The 23,938-nt window shown below is 43.5% G+C and overlaps 2 protein-coding genes across 8 annotated transcripts in view; one reads left to right on the top strand and one right to left on the bottom strand.

Moving 5' to 3' along the window:
* The window catches only part of Sap130 (Sin3A associated protein 130), a 101,434-nt gene extending 83,523 nt beyond the window's left edge, over window positions 1-17,911 (bottom strand). For all 3 annotated transcript variants that reach the window (XM_087592912.1, XM_087592913.1, XM_087592921.1), the window contains exon 1: window positions 17,344-17,911. In XM_087592912.1, coding sequence (XP_087449038.1) covers window positions 17,344-17,376 — 33 coding nt within the window. In that variant the 5' untranslated portion in view covers window positions 17,377-17,911. The remainder of the gene's footprint in view (window positions 1-17,343) is intronic.
* Window positions 17,493-23,938, top strand: part of Slc25a46 (solute carrier family 25, member 46) — a 44,089-nt gene continuing 37,643 nt past the window's right edge. For 4 of the 5 annotated variants that reach the window (XR_015642220.1, XR_015642222.1, XR_015642221.1 and 1 more), the window contains exons 1-3: window positions 17,493-17,866; window positions 19,734-19,776; window positions 21,161-21,218. Coding sequence is in view for 2 of the 5 variants with exons in the window: in XM_087592571.1 (XP_087448697.1) it covers window positions 17,584-17,866; window positions 19,734-19,776; window positions 21,161-21,218 (384 nt within the window). In the remaining 3 variants the exon portion in view is untranslated. 5 annotated transcript variants of the gene reach the window in all.

Here is a 23,938-nt window from a genome sequence, read left to right as displayed (position 1 = left end):
GGAAATGAAAGAGAGGAGAGAAGAGAGAATGGTGAGGGAGAAGAAAGGAAATGTGGGAAAGAGGAGAGAGAGGGAGGAGAGAGGGAAGATGAGGGGAAGGGAGAGGAGACAGAGTAGAGATAGAAGACAGTAGAGAAGAGCAGAGACAATGGAGAGAGGGCACAGAGAAGTGAGAAAGGAGAGAATGAGACAGTGGGGAGACACCGGAGAGACTATGAGTCAGGCATGTCCGCCATTTTGAACACTACTGAAAAATAAATAACACAAACTAGGTCCCAGTAGGAGAAGTAAGGAAGGCAGAAAACTCTCAGGTGAAATGCATTTCAAATGATAACTGGGCAGAAGGATGAAAATCAAGAGAAAAGGAGAAGGAAAGGGAGGGCAGAGCAGGGAGAGGAGAGCAGGGAGAGGAGACAGGAGAAAGAAATCAGAGTGGGAAGTGAAGTAGAAATTTCTGGTTTCTTTGGCGATTCAGCTGTGTCATGTGTTGTTTTTCTGGAAGCTGTCTTATGAGAGGATGTTTTGCTGAAGTAGACGCTTGAGAGGAGGCATAGTGTGTGGAAAGTCTAAGTAGAACCTAACAGACGGTGAGTGACACGCTTGCATTGGTTTGCCTAGCAACACTTCTGTCTTCGCCGCAGACGTTCTTGCATTGGTACACCTTGAGTCACTTTGCAGGCCTCCACTCATCTTTGCTTGTCGTGAATTCACAGAGAAACACTAAAGAACTTGCGTTCTGGCTGCTTCTTGCTGCTTCCGCAGACTCGTGCCAATTGACCCCTTGCTCCCCTCTCTGTCTCTCTCTACCCTCTATCCTCTGTCTTCTCTCCCTCTGTTCTCTCTCTTCTCTCTGATGCCTTCTCTTTTCTCTCTTTCACTGATCTCTCCTTCTCTTCTTTCTCTCACCTCTTCTTACTCTCCCCTCTCCTTGCTCCCATTGTCTGCTCCTTTCTTTTGCTCTCCTCTCTCTCCTCTCTCCCTCCTCAGTGTCACCTCTCAGTTCTGCTCACTCTTTCCCACTCCCTTCCTCCCTCTTCTGTTCAGTTAAGATTTGATAATGCATATCACCTAAGACACTATTGCCTTTAATGTTCCTCCAATGAGATTTAGTTCCTGTACTCTTACAGCAGTATACAAAACCTTTGCACTGTGATAGTGACTTGTTTTCAAGATACAGTAGGGCAATAGTACTTGGAAGTAACCAATGAAGAATTGATTTGGCTTAAGGCCCATTCCAAGAGGTAGAACTCATAACCGACACAGCTTGGTCATGGACTGGGGAAACCCAAATATTACCGCTCAGCTAAAGGAATTTGCAATGAAATGACTGCTAATGACATTCTGTTTTACTCACCAGTACTTTGCTCAGACATCATAAATACGTTTCTTCTTGCAGCGTTTAGGAACAAATACAGAGACCACACACAGACACTGTGCAGAGAGTGAGAGCCTTTGGAATACAAATAGGATATCTCCATCAGATCCCTCCTCCTGCAGGAGAGTCTGCAGAAGGAGGAGGAGGAGGGAGGAGGAGGAGGAGAGGAGGAGGAAGAGAAGAGGAGGAGGAAAGGAGGAGGAGGAGGAAAAGAGGAGGAGGAGAGGAGGAGGAGAAGAGGAGGAAGGAGGAGTAGGAGAGGAGGAGGAGGGAGGAAGAGGGAGGAGTAGGAGAGGAGGAGTAGGAGGAGAGGAGGAGGAGGAGAGGAGGAGGAGAGAAGGAGGAGAGGAGGAATAGGAGGAGGGAGGAGGAGGAGAGGAGGAGGAAAAGAGGAGGAGGAGAGGAGGAGGAGGAGAAGAGGAGGAGCAGGGAGGAGTAGGAGAGGAGGAGGAGGGAGGAAGAGGGAGGAGTAGGAGAGGAGGAGTAGGAGGAGGGAGGAGGAGGAGGGGAGGAGGAGGAGAGGAGGAGGAAAAGAGGAGGAGGAGAGGAGGAGGAGGAGAAGAGGAGGAGCAGGGAGGAGTAGGAGAGGAGGAGGAGAGGAGGAGGAGAAGAGGAGGAGGAAGAGAGGAGGAGGGAGGAGGAGGAGAGGAGGAGGAGAAGAGGAGGAGGAGGAGAGGAGGAGGAGGAAGAGAGGAGGAGGAGGAAGAGAGGAGGAGGGAGGAGGAAGAGAGGAGGAGGAGGAAGAGAGGAGGAGGAGGAGGAGGAGAGGAGGAGTAGGAGAGGAGGAGGAGGAGAGGAGGAGGAGGAGAGGAGGAGGAGGAGGAAAAAGAAAAAGAAGAAGAAAGAGTATAAGAGTCAGAGGGGATGGAGGACACCAAGGAATCAAGGCTTCCTAGACACACAATAGGACTGTGGCAGCAGGCACTGGGGCTGCGGGGGTCTGGATCCAATGGGGCCCCTGTGATGACTTGACAAATGGAAGCCTCTTTCTCACACCCTGGTCTCTTGGTTTTCTCTCTTCTGTCCTGTTTTTTCTTTTCTCTCTTACCCCTCCTCCCATTTCCTTTCCTTCCCCACCTTCCTCAATCTCCTTTAATCTCTCTCCTCTTCCACCCCATTCTCTCCTCCATTTCTCACACTCACTTTTCCTCTCTCTTCTCCCTACACTCCTCTCTCCTAGCTTGCGCTCTCTCCATTTTCCTTTTTCCTCTCCTTGCCAGCTTTCTCTCACTGTGCTGCACTGTGTGACCTTTTGTCCCATGTCTCTCATCTCTCTCCCCCCACCCTCTCCTATGTCCCTGTTCTCTCTCCTGTCTCCCTTCCCCCTCCTCCATATATACCCTCTTCTGTCTTCACTCTCTGCCTTAGCCCTCACTCTCTCCACCCCTTCAGTTACTCTTTCTTTAATCTCATTTTCTGCCCTCTCTCTCCTTTCCCCACTCTCCTCGCTCTCTCCTGTCTCCCTCATCTTTCTTGTCTGTCCCCTCTCTTCTTCCTCCTTTTCATTCTTATTTCCCCTTCGTCCCCCTCTTCCTTCTTCCTCTCCTGTCACTCTCTGCTCCCCATTCTTTCCCACATTCCCCTGCCCTCTTTCTGTCCTCCACTTCCTCCATCCCCCCTCTCTCATCTTGTTCCTTCGCTCCCCTTTCCCACACATCTCTCTTCTCTCTTTCAAACCTCTCTTCTTTTTCCCATTTGCCCCATGTTTTCTCTTTTCCTTTTTTGCTCTGTCCTGTTTCTCTCTTAACTCTCTTTCTTTGCTACCTCTTCTCTGTCAGTCGCTCTCCTCTTTCTCCCTGTTCCTTTGTTTTCTCCCCCTTTTCTGTTTTCTCTCCCCTTTCCACAATGTCCTTCTGTTCATTCTCCTCTCTCATGTGTCCCCACTAGACTCTAGTCTCCTCCCCCTCTCTTCTCTTTCTCTCTGCTCTCAAATCTCTCCCTTTTCCTTCTTTCTCGCACATGCTCTCCATTTTACCTCCTCTCTCTCCTCCCTCTCCATTACCTCCCCTCTTTCTCCTCTCTCCCTGCTCCTTATACCTGCTCTCCCATCTCTTTTCCGCTATCTCCTCTCACTCCCCTCTAGTCTTTCTTTTCTCTTTTTCTCTCTTCTATTTGTCTTCTCTCTTTATTCTCTCTCCTCTATTTTTCCTCTTCTCTCTCAGCTCTTACTCATCTCTCTTGATTCTCTCCCCTCTCCTTTCTCCTCTTTCTTTCCCATCTCCCTCCCTCTCTCTGTATTCTCTCTCCCCCCTCTGCTGACTCCTTACATCTCTCCCCCCACTCTCCTCTCATTCCTCTCCTTTTTCTACTCTCTGATCTACCTCTCTCCACCTCTCCCTCTCCCCTCCTATTTCTACTCTCTCTCTCCCTCTCCCGCTCTTGCTCTCTGCTCCTGCTCTGTTCTAGCTCCTCTCTCTCTCTCTCTCTCTCTCTCTCTCTCTCTCTCTCTGTTCTCTGTTCTTACTCTCACCCCTCTATCATCCCTTCCCTTCCCTCACTCACTTCTACCTTGTTCTCTACAATCTGCTTCTTGGCTCTCTCTCTTTTCCCTATCTACCATTCTATCCTCACTCTCTCCCCTCCCTGCTCTCCTTCCCACCCAGAACTCTCTGCTCTCTCTCACACTCTTCCTCCCCTGCCCCCTTTACCTCTCTCACTCTTGCATGCCTCTCTCCTCTCCCTCTCACTGTGCAAACCCTCACTCTGCTCGTTCCAATTCTCTTTCCTCTTTTATCTTGTCTCGCACACACTCTATCTCCTTTCTCCCTGCTCTCCCCACCATCTCCACCCTTTCCCCTCCCCTTTCCTCTCTGTGGACTCTATCTCTGCACACTCCTCTCCTGCCTCTGCCTTACCTTCCTCTCTTCTGTCTTACTCACCTCTCTTTCACCATCTCCTCTCTCCTTCCCCATCTCTCTCACTTTTTCCTATTCCTCTCTCGTTTCACTTTCTGCATTCTCCCTGTCTTCTTACCTCTCCTGCTCCCCCTCTCACCTTTCTCTCCTGTCTCTTCCCCAGGCCCCTCTCTCCCACACTCTCCCCGTTCTCCCGCTCTCTATTGCCTCTCATTCCTATAGCGCTCCCTCCTACTCCTCACTCTACCCAACCTCTCTCTTCCTCCAACCTCTCATCTGTCCCAGTTTCTCCACTCTCTCTCTTATCTGTTCTCTTACTCTGCTCTCCTTTCTCTCCTCTCTCCCCCCACTCTCTGTGATCTTTTCCTCTCTCCCTCTTTCCACTTTCCTTTCTCACTGCTCAGTCTCTCCCCAAACTCTCTCTCCCTCCTCTCTTCCTCATGTCTCCTCTCTCTCTTCTTATGCTTTCTCCCCTCTTCTCTCCAGACTCTTTGGCATCAGACTCACCCCTCTCTATGTTCTCCCTCTCTCTCTCTCTCTCTCTCTCTCTCTCTCTCTCTCTCTCTCTCCATCCACCCATGTCTCCTACCCCTCTCTCCTGTCATTTATTGCACCTCCTCTTTCTTCTCTCATACCACTCCTCTCTCCATGCTCTCCTCTAAGTGTTCCCTCTCCCTGCTCTCCTCTTTCTCTCCTCCCACATCACTCCTCTGTCTCTCTTCTCTCTACCTCCTGTTCGTATTCTCTTTCACCCTTTCACCCATGTCCTGCTCCCTTCTCTCTGCCCTCTCTCTTCTCACACAAACCCCTCACACTTTTCTATCTGTGCCCCCTCTCCTCCTGTCCACTCTCCACTCTTTTCCCTTTCCCTCCCATTGCTCTCCCCTCTCTATCTCCCTCCCTCTCTCTCCCCTTGTATTCTCTCTCTCTCTCTCTCTCTCTCTCTCTCTCTCTCTCCTCCCTCCCTCCCTCCCTCCCTCCCTCCCTCCCTCCCTCCCTCCCTTCCTCCCATGGTCATTCTCTCCAATCCACTGTCTCTACTCTCTGTTGTGTCTATCTCCTCTGTCTTCCTTTTCCCTTTCTCTGCTGTCTTCTCCTGGCATCACTTTCTCAGATCTTCTCTCCTTTAATTGTATTTTTTACTTATTCCCTGTACATTGCACTCACTGCTCCCCTGTCACCCCTCCCACAATTCACTCCCCTCCCCTCTCTCTTCTCCTCTGAGTGGGTGGGGGCTCCCCTGGTATCCCTTCATCCTGGCACTTCAAGTTTCTTCCAGGGTAGGCACTTCTTCTCCCACTGAGGCCAGACAAGGCAGCCCAGCTAGGAGAACATATCCCATATACGGGCAACAGCTTTGGGGATAGTCCCCACTCTGTTCCAGTTGTTCAGGACCCACATGAAGGTCAAGCCGCACATCTGCTACATGTCCAGCCCCTGTATGTTCTTAGGTTGATGGTTCAGACTCTGAGAGCCCCAAGGGTCCAGGCTAGTTGATTGTTAGGTCTTCCTGTGGAGTTCCTGTCCCTTAGTGGCTGTAATCCTGCCTCTTCTTCCTTGAGCTCCATCCACTGTTCGGCTTTGGGTGTCTGCATGTGTCTGAGCCAGCTGACGGCTGGAGCCTCTCAGAGGACAGCATGCTCCTGTCTGCAGCATAGCAGGATCATTAATAGTGTTAAGTCTCAGGTTGGGCCAGTTGTTGGTTGGCTATTCCCTCAGTCTCTGCTCTGCCTCCATTTCTTGTAGAGAGTTTACATTTTGGTTTGAAGGTTTTGTGGATTCCTTGGTGTCTCTTATTGCTCCACTGGGGCTCCTGCCTGGCTTCAGTAGGTGACCTCTTCAGGTTCCACATCCCCAGTGTAGTACATCACAGCTAAGGTCACCCCCATTGATTCTTGGGCACCTGCCTAATCCCAGGTCTCTGTCTCATCCTGGAGATGCCCCCCACCTCCTCACCCCTGTCAGTTGCAGATTTCCATTCGTTTTCATGGCCATCTAGCCATCTCTCTTGTCCTTCCCCATACCTGATCCTGAACACTCCCCATTCCCCTCCCCATTCTCCTATTTCCTAGTTCCTAGTCCCATCTGTCTCTTATAGTCATTTTACTCCCCCTTCTAAGTGAGATTCAAGTTTCCTCATTTGGGCATTCCCTCTTGTTTAGTTTCTTTGGGTCTGTGGAGCGTAACATGGCGCCTGTATTTTATGGCTAATATCCACCTATAAGTGAGTGCACACCAGGCATGTCCTTTTGAAACTGGGTTGCCTCACTCAGGGTGATATTCTCAAGTTCCATCCATTTGCCTTCATACTTCATGATGCCGTTTTTTCCCCCCAGTGGACAAAGGCTTGTTTTATTTTAATGCCTGATCCATGGGAGGCCACAGCCAGGCCACTATGCACAGACATGAGGGAAGTTTTATTTCTTGGTCTCTTCCTCCTTGGACAGAGTCTTGATGATCTCCTCCTTCTTGGCCTGGAGGCGCTCCTCAGCCTGGTCAGCCAGTAGCTTCTGTGGACCTTGTCTGCCTTCAGTTTGTGGATCTGCTCCATGAGAATCCGCTTGATTTGAATACATTCCCTTTGACCTTCAGGGACAGGCTGTGATACATATGGCAATCAATCTTCTTCGATTCCCGGTATCTCCTGAGAAGCTGGTGCAGGATTCTCATCTTCTCATCCAGGTCACCTTCTCGGGCATCCGAGCGTTGGCAGTGCCCTTCCTCTTCTTCTTCTTCTTCTTTTTTTTTTTTCCGGAGCTGGGGACCGAACCCAGGGCCTTGTGCTTGTTAGGCAAGCGCTCTACCACTGAGCTAAATCCCCAACCCGCCCTTTCTCTTCTCTATGCCCATATGCCTGCCCTCCCGTCGAACCAAGGTGTTTTTCTGGCAGTGAGCCTGGGAATGACCATCACAGGCTTACGGATGATCAGCCCATCTTTGATCAAGTTCCTGATCTGCTGACGGGAGTTGGCATTGGCGATTTTGTTGGTCTTATTGGAGTCCAACCAGATCTTCTTTTTACCACAGCAGAGGACACTAGAGGCAAACCTCTTCTGTAGCCTGAGCATACTCAAGGCTGCAGATGCAGCAGCAAACCGGAGATGTCTTGGCTTTTAATAGCTGAGTAGTATTCCATTGTATAGATGTAACACATTTTCTTTATCCATTTTTCAGTTGAGGGACATCTAGGTTGTTTCCGGTTTCTGGGTATTATGAATAAAGCTGCTATGAACATAGTCTTTGTGAGATGTTGGAGCATCTGTTGGATATATGCCCAGGGATGGTATAGCTGGGTCTTGAGGTAGAACTATTCCCAGTTTTCTGAGAAACTGCCAAAATGATTTCTAAAGTGGTTGTACAACTTTGCATTCCCTCTCTCTCCTTCTTTACCCCAACTTGCTTTCTTCTTTCTTAGACCTAACACTCCATCTAAGGCTAATCCCCTAATTCTAACTCAATTTATTGCTAAACCTCACCCTAACCTTAATCCCCTAACCTTTTACCTCTAACCCTAACCTTAGTCCCCTAACCAAGACCCTAGCCCCTAACCCCTATTCCCAACCCTAACCTACTAAAACTAATCCTCTAACTTTAACTTTAACCTTATAACTCTAACCTCAACACTCCAGCCATCTAACCCAAACTCTAACCATCTAACCTTAACCCTAACACTATAACTCTAATCTCAGCAACTAACCATTTAACCCAAACTTTAATGCTTAGTCAAACCCTAATCTGTCTAATTCTAACCCCATCTCTAAACTTCTAATCAATCCCTAATGCCATATCTAACACTACTACCTCTCAAAGTCTAACCCTAACATTCTACCTCCAGTACTAAACCTAACCCTTGCGCTAACCCTACCACAAACCTCTAACACTAACCCTAAGTCTAACTCAGTCTAACTTCTAACCCTGACCCTCCAGGTCTAACCCTAACCCTAGAACAGTAGCCCTCTAACACTAACCTTCTAACCCTAACCTCTAACCCTAACCACCTAACTCTGACCCTGTAACCCCAAGCCCTAATGTGACTCTTAACCCCAATATAAGCCCAGTATTAACTCTTCTAACAGGGCCACTAGATGGGGACATAGCCCTACACACAGGCTAGGGGCTGGCACTGGGAGGAAAGCACTCGCCTCAGAAACAAGATGGACTGAGTTCAGACCAACAGAAAACCCTATCACCAAAGTGCTAGACTTAGAAAATATGAGTCAGGGGGCAGAGAGGCAGGAGGCAGTACGAAGCCACCCAAGATACAGCACCCTTCCAGGATCAACAAGTCTCTGGAATAGAGAAAAGTGAAGAAAATTGGGACACAGAGCCAACAGCAAAGACAGGAACAGACATATTTGTAATCCCAGCATCTCCATGGACCCACAGAGGTGAAGATAGATGAATCCCTTTCTGAGACAGATAGTGGAAAATCACCAGGATCCAGCCTCAAATAATGTCGGATTGAAGACTGATATCTGCAGATGTCTAGCATGCAACTGTAATCACACAAAGAAGATGCACATACACACATAATACAAAGAGGAATTTAAAAAATTATGTCTTCACGTGACTCTTTAGGAGATATGGGAGTCATAGCCCACCAAGTGACCTCTGTATGTCCTCCTGCTAGGACTAGTTATGCTTCAGAAGGGCACTCAACATAAAGAGACATATAGCATCACAGTACTAGACAAAATATGTGAGGGAAGCATTACAAGGTAAGCTGAGGGTAACTCTGAGATACGACACCCTTCTAGGGTCAATGATTCTCTAAAATAGAGAAAATAAAGAAACTTGGAATACAGATCAGGGAACCACAAGACGAGTGGATCTACCCAGAAATAAAGGTGCTCTGAGACAGCAGAGATGAGAACATTTCTTTTAAGCACGACCAGTGAAAATATGACTTCCCCAACACAAAGCCAGTCCTTATCTCAGGATAAGGGGCTCTCAGAGGTTGTATCTAGCTTTTGAAATTTCAGGTTCCTTGGAGACATGCTGGTTCAAAAATAAAAGGCTCAGATGGCTTTCAGATAATCTGCGATAGTCACCCAACAAGAAGGAGGCAGATATCACTGGGAATACAGGTCTAAAGGTTACACTCTAGGAAACAGGTCTGCTACAGAGGAGTGAGGAGGACTCTGGCTACTCAGATGATTTTCAAAGAGGACTGACATAGAGGAGGACTTAGTTCATTCAAATCCCTGTTAAAGGACCCCGTTTTGTGACTGTTTCCCATCAAACAGACAATGTATCATGAAAGCTATAAATTTCACAGCCATCTGCCTACCACATGAGCCATTTGACACTCATATCCCACAAGCACACAGAGATTGAAGGAGCACCTCAGATAGTACTTAAGATATAGACATCTCTCAATCTATCACCATTAAGAAGAGCCCCAAGTCAACACTGAAGAGAACTCTTTGACCTTAAAGAGCACTGAATGACCAGGATCAATATCCTAATAACAATATTCCAATAACAATTCACAGAGACCTCCAATACATTTCAAGTCATTACTGCCTGAATGTTCTTCACAAAAGATGCACACACACATGCCAGTAAATATTAAGATATCCCCAGGGAAGAGAGGTGAGCCTCGACTTTTACATCATATAATGCCATCAGGACCAATGCCAACCTACCAACCAGACGCTGCTGAACACAGAACTGGGGAGAGAGATGAGCATCATCTGCTACCAAAACAGCCCCTGCACACCCACATCCTGCCACGTGACTGTGGGACACACTCTACCTGCTCCCCCCTGTAAAAGTCCAGACTCCACTCCAAACTCCAAAGTGTAGCACCTATCTTCAACATATACACATGTATATGAACATGTTTGTGAACATACACATGTATGTGAGTGCTACATGTTCCTGAAACACATTTATAACACCTGCTACTAGCTACAGACAAACCCTACTTAGCCTGGGTATTCACTCACCTGACATGGTTATAAGCGTGTACACACAAATCACATGCACCTGTTACAAACATTTATAACATGTTGTCTCTGTGCACACAATAGAAACATGATAAACACAGACTACATAGTCACCGGGTACCTGAAAACTCTCCCAAGTACTAACCTGAGCGTAACTCAGCCAAAAGCTATCCCACGTCAGCAGCAACAGCAGCAGCTGCAGCCGCTGCAGCAAAGCCAAGCCTGGTGCAGCCTCAGTGAGGCTGGGACATTAGCCATTATCCCCATTTTTATAGATGACAAAAAGCAGATGCAAAGAAATTAAATAATTTGCCAGTCAGACAATAAATGTTTGAGATGGCATTGCGTCAAGATGGCCACATGCCTCCAGCGTATGTGTTACTCAATTATGGTCCTGAGCTTTGCTTACAGGATGTGATTCTCTACAAACAGTAGCAGTACACACATATGGCAGGCAGCCTGCTCTCTCCACACCAGAACAAGCAGGGACAGCATCAAATGGTCACTAGCTTCTCACTAAAGCAGGGCACAGATTTTGGCTTGTGCAGTTGCCCTGTTCCTACCCAAAGGAGTTTAGCTCTCTTCTGTGTGTATAGCAGAGGGGCAGCCTCACCAAACTTCAAATGCTTTCTCTGCCTGACCTAGAAGCTCAGATGGGCAAGGTTCCTGCCTTTTCTCGGTGGGATCACCCTCTGGTTGACTGTAAGGCAGAAAGCTTCTCCCATTCTCCACACACAGGATCACCAAGTCAAACATCAAAGTCCACGGCAAACACCACCTCTGCTAGCGTGGGAGCCAAAGAATGAGATTCTGACACTTCACTGAGCCACCACTCCGATATACCTGCTGAGTAGGACGCTCCAACAACACCATTTTTTATCTATAACTTTTCTCTTCTATCACATTCTGGTTACCTGAAGATTTCCTTATTTTATTTTTGTCTACGTGTCCATGGCTCAGTGTATGTCATGTACCACATGGATAGCGGTGCCCTCAGAGGCCAGGGGACTCACGGCCTCTTAGTTAGAGGTGTTAGTTGTGAGCAAGCAGGTGTGAGTGCTCAGAATCAAACCTGGGTCTTCTACAAAAGCAACACGTGGTTCTAACATGAACTAATCTCTCCCACCTCTAAAAAAGTGTCTTGTCTCTCAGTGACCTCAAGAAAGAACATGTCCTCTAGAGACATATCCAGATCCTGTTTGATTTTTACTGCTGCCTTGTGTCCCTCCGGACTCTCTATGATTAGTGAGCAGCTGTTGAGGTTTGGTTTATGCTGTGTATGTTAATGCTAAATTCTACACCCAAAGGTCTAGGTCTATAAGTGACTTCTCACGTTCACAAGCTCTTGTTTTGCAAACCTTATTCCTTGATATAAAACTATCGATTAAATAAAATTGGCTACAGCCAATTACTGGAGGGATTAGAGGTAGGTGAGTTTGGAGTGACCTGGTTGGAGGAGAGACCCCTGGAAGGAGAAAAAAAGGAGAGGAAGCCGCCATGAGGGGAGATGGATAAAGAGTGCATGGCCAGTAGAAACAGCAAGTATCTGGGGTACACAGCTGGGGAGGCAGCCAGATCTGCAGTTAGAAGAGTAGATTAGGGGTTCCTCCCCAGTAATTATCAAAGCCAAATGAAATAACCATAGTCTGAGTTTCATTTATTTGTAAGGTAGTCAGGGAAAAGCCTAAATTGCTTTTACTGCTGGCAGTTCTAGAGAGATGGCTCAGCATTTAAGATCAAACACTGTTCTTCCAGAGAAACTGAGTTTGACTCCCAGCACCTACATTAGGCAGACCATAACCCTGTAACTCCAATTCCAGGGGATCCAACTCCAGCTCTGCCCTTTGCAGTCACCTGCGCTCACATGAATGTATCTACACACAGACACACAATTAAAGTATTTTTATAAAATATTGTCTTACAAAAATTTTTACAAAATATTTATTACAAAATAACAATTAATAATAATAAATAATATGTACAGCAGAAATTAGGTGAGGAGGAGAGAAAGGGACTGAGAGGATATGTGAGGAAATTATATCTGAAAACTTTCAATTTTCAATAATATCTTTTATTATTAATATAGGTAAGCAAGAACCTCAAAGAATTCCAACATAAAACTTAGACCTACTCTGATATCCTTTAAATCAAAGCTTGAATTGGGACTTGCTGTTTGGCTCAGGCTAGACAAAATCTTACAGTGGTTTTTGCTTAAGCTTCCCAGTGCTTGGGACACGAGCTTATGTTATCATGCCCAGGTTAGGAGTGAATCTTGAGAGGAGACTGTTACACAGGCAGAGAGAATCAGTAGGTGAGTGAGGGGATCTGCCACTACGGACTTCAGAGACCAGAAGACAGAATGGGCACTCATTAGACCACTCTTCAGACACTGCCTGGGACTTTCAGGCATTTTGTCTTGATTGGAAAGAAAGAAAGAAAGAAAGAAAGAAAGAAAGAAAGAAAGAAAGAAAGAAAGAAAGAAAGGAAGGAAGGAAGGAAGGAAGGAAGGGAGGAAGGGAGGAAGAAAGAAAGGGAGGGAGGAAGGAAGGAAGGAAGAAAAGAAACAAAGAAAACCAAAGTATACTGATCTTGGTAAACTGAAATTTACACTCAACAGTAATCTAAAGTCTTTCCAAAAACAAAATCACTGTCACTAGTCAGGGGAAATGGGACAAACGTTGCTAAACACTCTGAACACCAACCTTTAGAAGCTAGGTCTGACCTATGACCCTCCAGGCAGTCTGTGCAGTACTGTGCTTATTAATAGCCAACTCCAGTCCGTCAACGGCTTAACCCATTACAGAGAATTACAGAGACAGCTACTTAGCTTCACATCTGCATAAATAAAAGATAAAGTGAAGGATACAGAATGTCGGATTGCAGACGTTGACACCTTGGTGCACTTTAAATCCTGGATAGAGGGCACAAGACAAATTCTTTATTCTGAAATCATGTTCTCCACAAACTGTTTACTAACAGTTTCCGTTTCATCTAAAGATCCAAAAGGGTCCTCACCCACAGTACAAAGCAATCAAGTGCCAGCAGAAGGTGAGCATTAACAAGCGCCCACGCACCACTCCTGCAGCCTGCATTTTATTCATCAAGCAGCACACACTCAAGAAGCTTAATGACTGTTCAAACAGCTCATGGCAGGAGCCAGCCATCCTGTCGGTGTTTCAGGTGCAGCTTCAGCGGGCTGGATTCTTCCAGCCAGGGCCTCAGTTATGCCCCAAGCACCCGAATGCAGACACAAGTGGCTGCATTGCTGGGTGACTGACTATAAAGAAGATACACCAAAAGGTAGGACATGAAGTTTGGGAGGGTGTGTATTGTGGTCATTTGGAGGAAATTAGACAGAGTAAATGGGTAGAGACATGATAATGTCTACTTTGTTGTTCATATGTATGAAATGATGATGTAGCACAACCAGCTAGGCCATAGATAGCATGTGTTCTCTCTCTCTCTCTCTCTCTCTCTCTCTCTCTCTCTCTCTCTCTCTTGCGTGTGCATGTGCGCGCGTGCGCATGTGCACACACACACACACACACACACACACACACACACACCCCTCTTCCTGTTATCTTTCACTCTGGAAGAAAGTAGAAGGCCATTTAAGGATGTCTATGAAGAGATCCATATGGTAAGAAACTGAGATCAGTTGATCATCAAGAAATAGGAGATTCTTTTCCCAGCTATCTGAGGAAAATGTCTTAGAATGGATTCTCCAGTCCCAGCCAAACCTAGACAAGTTTGGAATGGCCCCATTGGTCATCAGAAATCTGAGTCACTGGAAAACCCTTTATTTATGGAAAGTATGTGATAATGAGTGTTGTTTGAGCTGGTCAGTTATAGGAGTGATCTCTCATGTTTCACTGGATAACTAATAAAAATAAATTTACTAGTAATCTCATATAATGTACATTGGGCAATTTCTAAAATCCATGTTTCTGGCCTATGTTATGAGCTTCTCAAAGTACTGAATTTATAAAACATGAGTCATCTCAGCATCATTAAAATATTTTGATTAAATATAGGACAACATAACCTTGATAATACTGTAGAGTGTGTTGATTAAATAATGCAAACATTATTTTTTTTTTTTCGGAGCTGGGGACCGAACCCAGGGCCTTGCGCTTGCTACGCAAGTGCTCTACCACTGAGCCAAATCTCCAACCCCTTATGCAAACATTATTATCCAGAAAGACTTTATTGCCATGACTGTCTATAATTGGGTCTGCTGTATTAATTTCACTTTTCCTAAAATAATTGTTTTCTTAGGAAAAATGCCCAAGCTTTTTAAAGCAACTAGAATATGCAAGTAAAAGATAAAAATCTTGCTTACCCACACCCAGATATAACCATAACATTTTGGTGCCTACCATTTTATTGTATTTTGAGTAATATATCATTAAAATGTGAGATTGTATGGTAGATACTTAACATAAAATTCTAATACCAGTTAGTATTCATTTTATTATGATCTTTTATGTTCTAATATTGCCTTCGCCACAGTAGATAAAGTTAATGGTACACTTTCACAGCAGCTTGTGCTAGACAACTAAACACAGAAAGCATTCACTCCCACCCCATCCAAACACTAGGTTCGTCTTTCTAAAATACCACTAAGGCCACATCGTTCTACTCTCAAGAAAACCTCTGTGTAATCCATTTTACCCATCTTTCCTGTGAGACCTGGCTCTAGTTCCATCAGCCCCTGTTTCTTTCATTTCCCGACAAATCCTTCATCCTTACAGTACACATCAATGTTTTCCAGAAATAAGGAAATAAAATGCTAGCCTACAACATAATAACATGTCCTCTGATTATTTTACTGTCACTCCTCTTTTTTAAAAACCGCTTTACCTTGCTCATTTTGCTACCTAGCTTGGTGCCACATTCTTTGTTTGGCCTGGAAATTTTCTTCCAGATAATTAAACTTGGTTCACTCCTTTGCTTCATTCAACCCCCAGGTCAAAGGCCAGTTCTTCAGAGAGGATGATTTTCTAGAACAACTAACTTATAAAGGCTACATTACTGCTCTTTTTAAAAAAAAGTATCATTTGACATTACCTTATATTCGCTCCATTATTTGACACTTTGTGTATGCATGTGTATAACGTCTGCTGTTTGTCTCTTTAAACATTTGTCTAGCTTATTTTACATTGTATCTTAGTGGCTTAACACAGTATCTGGAGCAGGGGGCATGGAAGTGACTCATGATATAAAAGCACTTGCTGTGCAAGAGGGAGGACAAGGGTTTGGATTGCCAGGGCTCAAATAAAGTCCAGGTAGATGTGGAGGCTGCCTGCAATCCATAGGCAGAGGCTTGGTATTCCTCGGGCAAGATGGCTAGCTAGACTATCTGCAATTGGCAAGCTCCAGTTTTAGCAAGAGGCCACACTTCAATAAGTAAAATGATATCAACTGAGTAAGACAGCCAATGACAACTCTGGACTTCTATATGCATGTGCAAATATGTCTACATACAAGAACATGCTCACCATATCACATACATCTGTCCTAAGTGTCTGTCCTAAGACAGGTGATCAATATGTTTATTTTAATTGATGATCTGTATTGATTCGCTTAATGATTGGTAAGTTAACAATGACTTGTTAACAATAGCTAGGTAGCTTTTCTCATTGTTGGCAAGTATGTCCTAAGCACATGAATCGTATATAAGCTCTATATGTCTATAGGGAACACATGTTTTATTTTGTATAAGACTGACATTTAATGTTTTGTTTCCGTCTAAGACTGGGTTTTACCCTGTAATCTGGGGTGGTTGGGAATTCCTGGCAATCATCCTGTCCAGCCTCCTAAGCGCTGAGCCACCATGCCAGGCCAAGGTTGCCACTTTAACTAATGAAAGGTGACTGTTCTTATAAGATATTTTCATTACTGGAAGACATCTTGTATGTGATTATTCACCTGTTTCCTTTTTAGATTGTCTCTTCATATCCTTTGATCATATTTATTGTGATTTAGTGTCATTCACTGGCCAAATCTCTTTATTGAGTATTGCTTCATTGTCTAAATTATTCTAAAGTACCATTTTCCAGCTTGTCATTTATCTTTTCATGTTGGCTACAATTATTTTTAATTTTTCAAGTGTAAAATTTACAGTTAAATTAATTATATCTCTTCCAATTCCTAATGGCTTCTAAATTTGCCCTTGGGTTAGAAAGTCTTCTAATTCACTGCATAAAAAGAACCAACTATTCCCTTCCAATTTTTTTAAACAAGGAAGAGTATAGTGCATTACAACTATACTTTGAGAGTAATGATTTCTGTTTTTGTTTTCCCCTTGTCTAGCTCCTGAGGTATAATTCACTCTTACTCCACTTTCAAGGAAGGGAAGTTGAGAAGTTCAACACTTCTGTATTAAAACTCCTTCTCCCTTCGTCTCTTCATACTCCTTAAAACATACCATCAAACATACAGAAACTGCTGGGCTCGAGAGCCAAGTTCGGGAAAAGAAATTCTTTTATTGCCATGTCTAGTAGCGCTTTGATATTAGCACACAAGAAATACTAGATCAAGAGATCCCCCACATTTTGCCAACATAACCGAATTCAAGAAATGTCAAGTTGCCCGAAATGTTGATTATCCCTTTAAACGAAGGTTCATGGCTTTTGAAGGGAACACGTCAGAGTTCTCTTCTGAACGTCCTTACATTCTAGCATTCAGTTGGGGAGAAGGCTCGGGAAGAAGCCATGCAAAACTCAGACAGATCTGACCAGAGCCACCCAGCCTCAAGACCTCAAGAAATTAATAAAAACAGGTAGTGGGGGGAATCAACAGAAGTTGTAACGGGGCGGTAGTGTTCAAGGACAACACTGTGATTTCCGTTATCCAAGTTGATACATCAGAAAAAAGAAAACTGTTTTGAGTTGCCTTAGAAAAGTTAAACATTTGATTCCTGTGTGGTTGAGGGCAGTATGTAGTCCACATGAGGGTGTTTTTGATTTGAACTTTGCTAATGCCTGCTGTGGTGGCCCACACAGCTGGAGACAAAGCCAGGCTGAAGGCTACTCGCCCTCACACAGGGTTCCCTGGGGAAGGGAGAGCACCTGGGTGAGGGGACTCAGCGTGTTGCAACAGGCCGAGGTCATTTTGGCTGCTGCACCGCTCCGAGCATCCCTGCAAGCAGAGGACGTACCTTGCATCTCCTGGGACCAGGCCCAGCAAGCATCCTTCCCCTTCCATCCTAAGCCGCGTCTCCCTAGCAACCAATTTGGGAAGAAGCGCCTATAGGTGGAGTCACGTGTGCCTAGGACTTCCGGGTTCTAGCAGTGACTTCCGGTTGTCAGTCTCCAGACGTGCAGCGGCTGCGGCGGGGACGCGGTGGAGGCCTGGGCTCAGTGGGCCGGCCTCTCTCGTCCTCGTCCGCCCGTTCGAGATGCATCCGCGGCGCCCTGAGGGCTTCGACGGCTTGGGCTACCGGGGAGGCGTGCGGGACGATCCGGCTTTCGGCGGCCCCTTCCATGCGCGCTCCTTCGGTTCAGGGACGGAACTGGGCCACTGGGTGACAACACCCCCGGACATCCCGGGCAGCCGCAACCTGCACTGGGGCGAGAAAAGCCCTTCGTACGGTGTGCCGTCCGCGCCCCCGACGCTCGAGGGCCCCGCGGAGGAGCCCTTTCCCGGCGGCGGCGACGGCCCGCGGCCGGGACGGAGCAGCGGTGAGGGTGCCGGGCCAGGCCGGGCGGGTGGGCCGGCGGAGTCCGGAAGCGCGCGCAAGGCCCGCCTTGGTTCTTGCACACGCAACCACACCCTCTGCCCTCCTTTCGTCCTCTGCCCTGAAGGGAGCCTCCTCCGCACGCGATTTGTGCTCGGGGAATCACCGCACTGGGTGACTTCTCCGTAGCCTAGGATGCATGGGTAGGAGAGTTTAGGAGCCCAGGAACGTTACCACTGGTGGCCTGAAGCAGCAAAGAAAGATTATTTACTGTCGTCAGAATTACTTTGGCAGGTGGATTTTCTTGATTTAGTTAATTGACTCAGTGTTTTGGAAAGACGCCTTTTAGTCTAGGCAGATAGGGGTTGAAGCTTGTCTCTGCCAATCATAAATTTATTTTTAACCCTGGTTCCTCTTTTTTCATCTCTTTAAGACTTGCCTTGTGACTGATTATTTCTATGAGAGCTAAATAAAATGAATAACGAAATAATGTAAACATGCACAGTAGGATAATTAATCTCCTTCACGTACCCTTTTTAACCATGGGAGTTCTGATTCTAGTTCCAAATCCACGGCTCTGTGAAGTTTTTCCTTCTCCTGATCTAAAACTTCCACTTAATTGTTAGAAACACTCATATAACTTGACTTTGTAAGCAATTACTCTTTGTGGAATGTCATAGAGCTTCAGTTGCAACTACATATTTGGTTTAAACTATGTATGTTTAAGATCTGTTTTCTTAAAATGCAAATACCTGACTCTTTTCTGGGAATAACAGATTGTATCATTAAGTATTAAGCATTCTATAAATAATCGTGGTACTTATTCCTCAGTTTTTATGGAAGCTGTTAGCAAGCAAGTGACTATAAGTTTGCCAACAAGGAGAGCCTCACATAATTAACAGCATTAAGCCTTCCTAAAAGGTCACAATTTCTCTAGTATTTGTATGTGTAAACACACAGAAGAAAGCGCTTCAACATGAAGCTTTCTAGCTTGTATGTCTTTCACGGTGAGGCAGGTAGCTGTTCCCAGAGCATGCTTACATGGCCTATTCTTAGGGTATTCACATCATAATGGACCATCGCTTCATTGGAAGGACACGGGAGAGAGAATGGCTTCTCGAGAATATTGATATTTAGTGTCTACTCCACTGGCTAAATTACCATTAGGAGTTTGGATTCGTTATTCCGGAGAAAGACTTCTATTTTGACGTGTACATAGGAGTTTTCAGCTGTTAGTTTTCAGTAATGTTGTAGAAGGGAGCATGTAATATACCTGTCCCAGCACAGTCTGTTAAGCAGCTGTTCTTAACTATTTAAAACTTAAGATCAGCCTATATATATTGATAACACAGCGTTTTTTGAGAGATTTTACATGGAACGGTAGTCCTTCGGTGATAATAGATGGCAAATTGTACAGCATAGGCAGTGAATTCCTTAGTGAATCAGAATGACCACAGGAAATTTTAGAATGATTGTAATCAGAAGTTAAAATCGGCAATGCTTAGGTTTTATCTGAATGTTAATTTGATAGGCTCCATACACAGTTTTAGCACTTTTTAAGATAGTTGTCTTCAATAATAAAACTTTCAAAAAAAATTTTTTTTTTATTGGTTAACAGTCACGACTTACAACCATCCCGGATAGCAAGCCCTTGTGACAACAGTCCATTGGAATGAAAGTACTATTGTTCCTTTAAGAGGTCCATATCTTGGGATTTGCCATAGGCTCAACCAGAGTTGTTCACTATTTAAACTGACTCCCTATTCCGTATCAAGATCTGAGTTTTAAATGAACAGCATGTTACTCTAAAATCTTGGTTATCACAGTTAATATAATGCTGGTTATGAGTAATCTTATTCCTTTTATTTTAGAACAGTTGAATAGATTTGCTGGATTTGGTATTGGACTTGCAAGGTAATCTTAAACTTTTTAAATTTATTTTGAGTTTTTCCTTTAATTATAATATTAAATGATTAACATTTCTTTAGGTTTTAGTAACAGATTATGTACTTACCTTGTGGGAATTCATTATTTAGAATTCATAACTTGATGTTTTAAATAGCGGTGGAAACCAGTCATTCCATTGCATAAACACAAAGTAATTTTGTAGTGAATATGATAATAACTTTCATTAGCCTATCGGAATAGAATAGAATGTAATCTTTCTTCTCAAGGTGATAACACGGTGAACATTTCCCTAAACATTGCAGTGGTACCCAGGAGGTTTTGCAGTGTGGAGGCAGGAGTTTCGTTTTTAGGCACCATTTGGTGTTCAACCTCCTCCTTCTGTTTTGATATGTTTATAGTGGTCATTATAGGTAATATCATTCATCAGTCTTATTTATGGTATTATGAATAAAAATTTCATAAATCTTGGACTTGTGCATTGTTTATCCTTCATACCAGAGTGACCTTCATCATTTTAAATATCTTAACCAATAAAATGACCTCATTTACATATTAAAACCTGAGTGATATTAGTGTCAGCATGGATACAAAGATATATTTTCTATTCTGCTAATCTTTTTAGCCTAATTCTTTATAGTTAAAGCTTTATACCATTTTATATAATGTTAATATATACGAATGCATATATCACTTTAGAGCTTAAACCTGTAGCAGTAATTATTTTACAGGGAACATATTCAAAAGAAATATTTGATGCATAAAGTAGTATTTAACATGGTCATTAAAAATCCTATTTTTTTTTTTCTTTTTTTCGGAGCTGGGGACCGAACCCAGAGCCTTGCACTTGCTAGGCAAGCGCTCTACCACTAAGCTAAATCCCCAACCCCAAAAATCCTATGTCTTAAGTACCAAGTACATCAAAATAAGAATTTCTAAAATGAGGATCTTGGAAAGCAAATGACTCTTCATATGAGAATTTTGTTCGTAGGACATTTTTAAAAGGGGAAGTCAAGGGGTTGGGGATTTAGCTCAGTGGTAGAATGCTTGCCTAGCAAGCGCAAGGCCCTGGGTTCGGTCCCCAGCTCCGAAAAAAAGAAAAGGGGGAAAAAAAAAAAGGGAAGTTAAATGATGTAGCATTTCTCATGTCAGAAACACAGACAGTATTTTCATCTTACTATAGATACTTACGAATTTGTGGGTCTAGATATAATTTATATTAAATTTGTTGGTATTATTTGAAGATGTAAAGGAATTAAATCCTCTTAATTGTGAAAGTGTGGGAATAACTTCAGGTATATGTATGTTATAGATACAATCTGTAAATGACATATATATATATATATATACACACACATACATATGCGCACACATATAAATTATTTCTGTACAGTCTCTTTACAGAAAATGTACTGGCCCATCCTTGTATTGTTTTACGCCGCCAATGCCAGGTAAATGTAATTTCTTGGATTTCTAAGACAAGCCGAATTCTAATTAGGAGTATAGAATTCTTGTAAAATAACCTGAAATTGTATACCCATTATCCTATGTAAAATACTCCAAGGTATAAAATATCAGTTTTCAAACTTTGTAGTCTTAAAAACTCTTCAAAATCTTAAAAGATCTTTTAGCAGGACAGTGAAGATGCTTTCTTATCTGGGTCATGTCTGTCAGGAGTCATGATTTCAGAAATGAAAACTGATGTTAATAATGATCTAGTTTGTTAAAATAATAATGCATTCATCAGATATTACCAAACAGTCTTTACCAGATGTATGGTTTTTGAAAATGTCTTTACTGTCTGGAGCAACAGGAACCAGCTTCTCATGTCTGTTCTTCCAGTCAGTCTGATAATAGAATATTGTTTTTAAAAGAAACAAGAATATCCTGTACATGATGTCCTTGAAAATAGGAGTCTTTTTATTCTTTTCAGATACTGTGCCTTCTGAAGTTAACACTGAAACTTACTAAGTGGTGGTTTCTTAAGGATTGCGTGTAGTGTGAAATCTGAAGCAACCTAATTTTTTAAAAACTCTTAAATTAAAAGGGTCAACATTAATTTATAATGCATCTAATGCATTATAATTATATTCACACCTGATTATCTATCACCCTGTATTGGTTATTTGAAAATTGTTGATTCACTGACTTACGTGCCTAGGTTGTAAAACACTGAATACCAAAATTCATCTCCATTGAAAGACCCACTTAGCTCACAAGAAGTCTGTAATCCCTGTATATTCTTAATGAGATATACATTCCCACAAAAACTTTATAAAAATTTTATTAAAATGTGTTAATAATAGAAAACATACAAAATATGACATTTCATACATGTCTATGATGTCCTTTGATTTTTCCTGTCCCATTTACCTTCCCTTGTCCTTCCGCCTGCCTTCTACTTGTCTCTTTCTTATTTCCAAATAGTGCACATCCTGCCCTTTATTTTTCTATTATTTCTTTAATTAACAAAAACCCTATATTCTGTAGATGAGAAAATATATAGTATTTGTCTGAGTCTAGCTTATTTTGCTGACTCAGATCTCTTAGTTCCTTCCAGTGTATTTTTTTTTTTTTTTGTGGTTGCATAATGAGAGAGAGGGAGTGAGCACGGGCATGAGCACGAGCACGTGTGTGTACAGACGTGTGTGTACAGACGTGAGTTCTGGTTTAAGTGTTCATGAGGACCTCCAGCACTCCCCCAGCAGCAGCACTGAATGAGTTCTTTCTCACAGTCACCAGTACTTGTTCTGCTTGTTTTCTTGGTTATAGCAGCTCTAGTAGGAGTGAGATGGAGTCTCAGTAAGTTTTGATTTATAGTTCTTTGGTACATAGTGAATCTTTTTTCTTGAAATTTTTTGACCATTTGTATTTTTTTCTCTAGAAAACTTCTTTTTTTTTTTTTTTTTTGCCTACTGATTGATTGGATTATTGGGTGTTTGGTGTTTAATCTTTTCAGTTCTGTATGTGTTCTGGACAGTTGTTTTCTTGTCAGACGTCTCACATTGTGTAAGCTTTGTTTACTTGGCTGATCAGAAGCGTTTTAATTTATGCTGTCCGATTTGTCAATTTGTATTTTTATTCCTGCATTATTAAAGGCCTTTTCAGAAAGTTCTCACCTATGTCAAGATTTTAAAGTGTATCCTATGTGTTCCTTGGCCAGAATCAATGTTTTAACTCTTATTAAGGTGTTTCTCATTGGTACTTGGAGAAAAATTAATAACAAACACCCTAAGAATGTTCTGTTCCTCCCTCCCTCCCTCCCTCCCTCCCTCCCTCCCTCCCTCCCTCTCTCCCTCTCTCCCTCTTTCTTTCTCTGTCTGTCTGTCTCTCTTTTTATATGTATATGAGTGCTTTACACACTAGAAGAGGGCATTAGATCCCATTACAGATGGTTGTAACCATGTGGTTGCTGGGAATTGAACTCAGGACCTAGAAGAGCAGCAAGTGCTCATAACTGCTGAGCCATCTCTCTAGGGCCCCTCCCCCCATTTCCTTTCTCTTTCTTTCTTTCTTTTCAAACAACAAAACAAAAAAACAAGCTCGCCTTGTTAATTTATAAGTACCCATTTGGTCTGAGTATGTAGGTGAATGGCTGAGCATGTAATAGGCCCTATGTATCAGTATTACAAGGGGAAGATGTATAATCTCAGGTGTAACCTAATAGTTTGTATGAAAGTAATGCTTTGACAGAGTATTTTTAAAAAGAAAAAAATGATGTTCTGTGATGAAAATAAAAGTGTCTAAGTAGGTTGCAAATACATCATGTAAGAATTTTGTCTCATGACAACCATCTTCCCTATGTAACACAAAATATTAACTAGAAAGGTGATGTGTACCTATAGACTAGGATTACTTAGTTACCCTTTGTATTTCTCCACCGAGGGTACTCTTAAAGGAAGATTGCTTGTCCTTCCTGTGAGAATCCAGAACATAATAGAAAACATACAACCGATGCTTCTGCCTTGATATTCACCATTGCTCTTATGCTCATAGCACGTTATCAGCAGTGGGAAAGGCAGATGGTGCTGAGAAAAACTGAGAGGCCATGTTGAACCTGCCAGGCCTATGGTAAAGTAATGGAGCTCTCAGCAGGAACTGGCTGTCTGGTAGCAGGTGCTACCGTGTGACTTAAATTCTTTGTAAAATAATTTTCTCACATAAGACAATC

This window comes from Rattus norvegicus, chromosome 18 (assembly GCF_021556685.1).
Source record: "Rattus norvegicus strain SHRSP/BbbUtx chromosome 18, alternate assembly SHRSP_T2T, whole genome shotgun sequence".
In the NCBI taxonomy this organism is placed as follows: Eukaryota; Metazoa; Chordata; class Mammalia; order Rodentia; family Muridae; genus Rattus; species Rattus norvegicus.
This window is presented reverse-complemented; position numbering and strand designations above follow the sequence as displayed.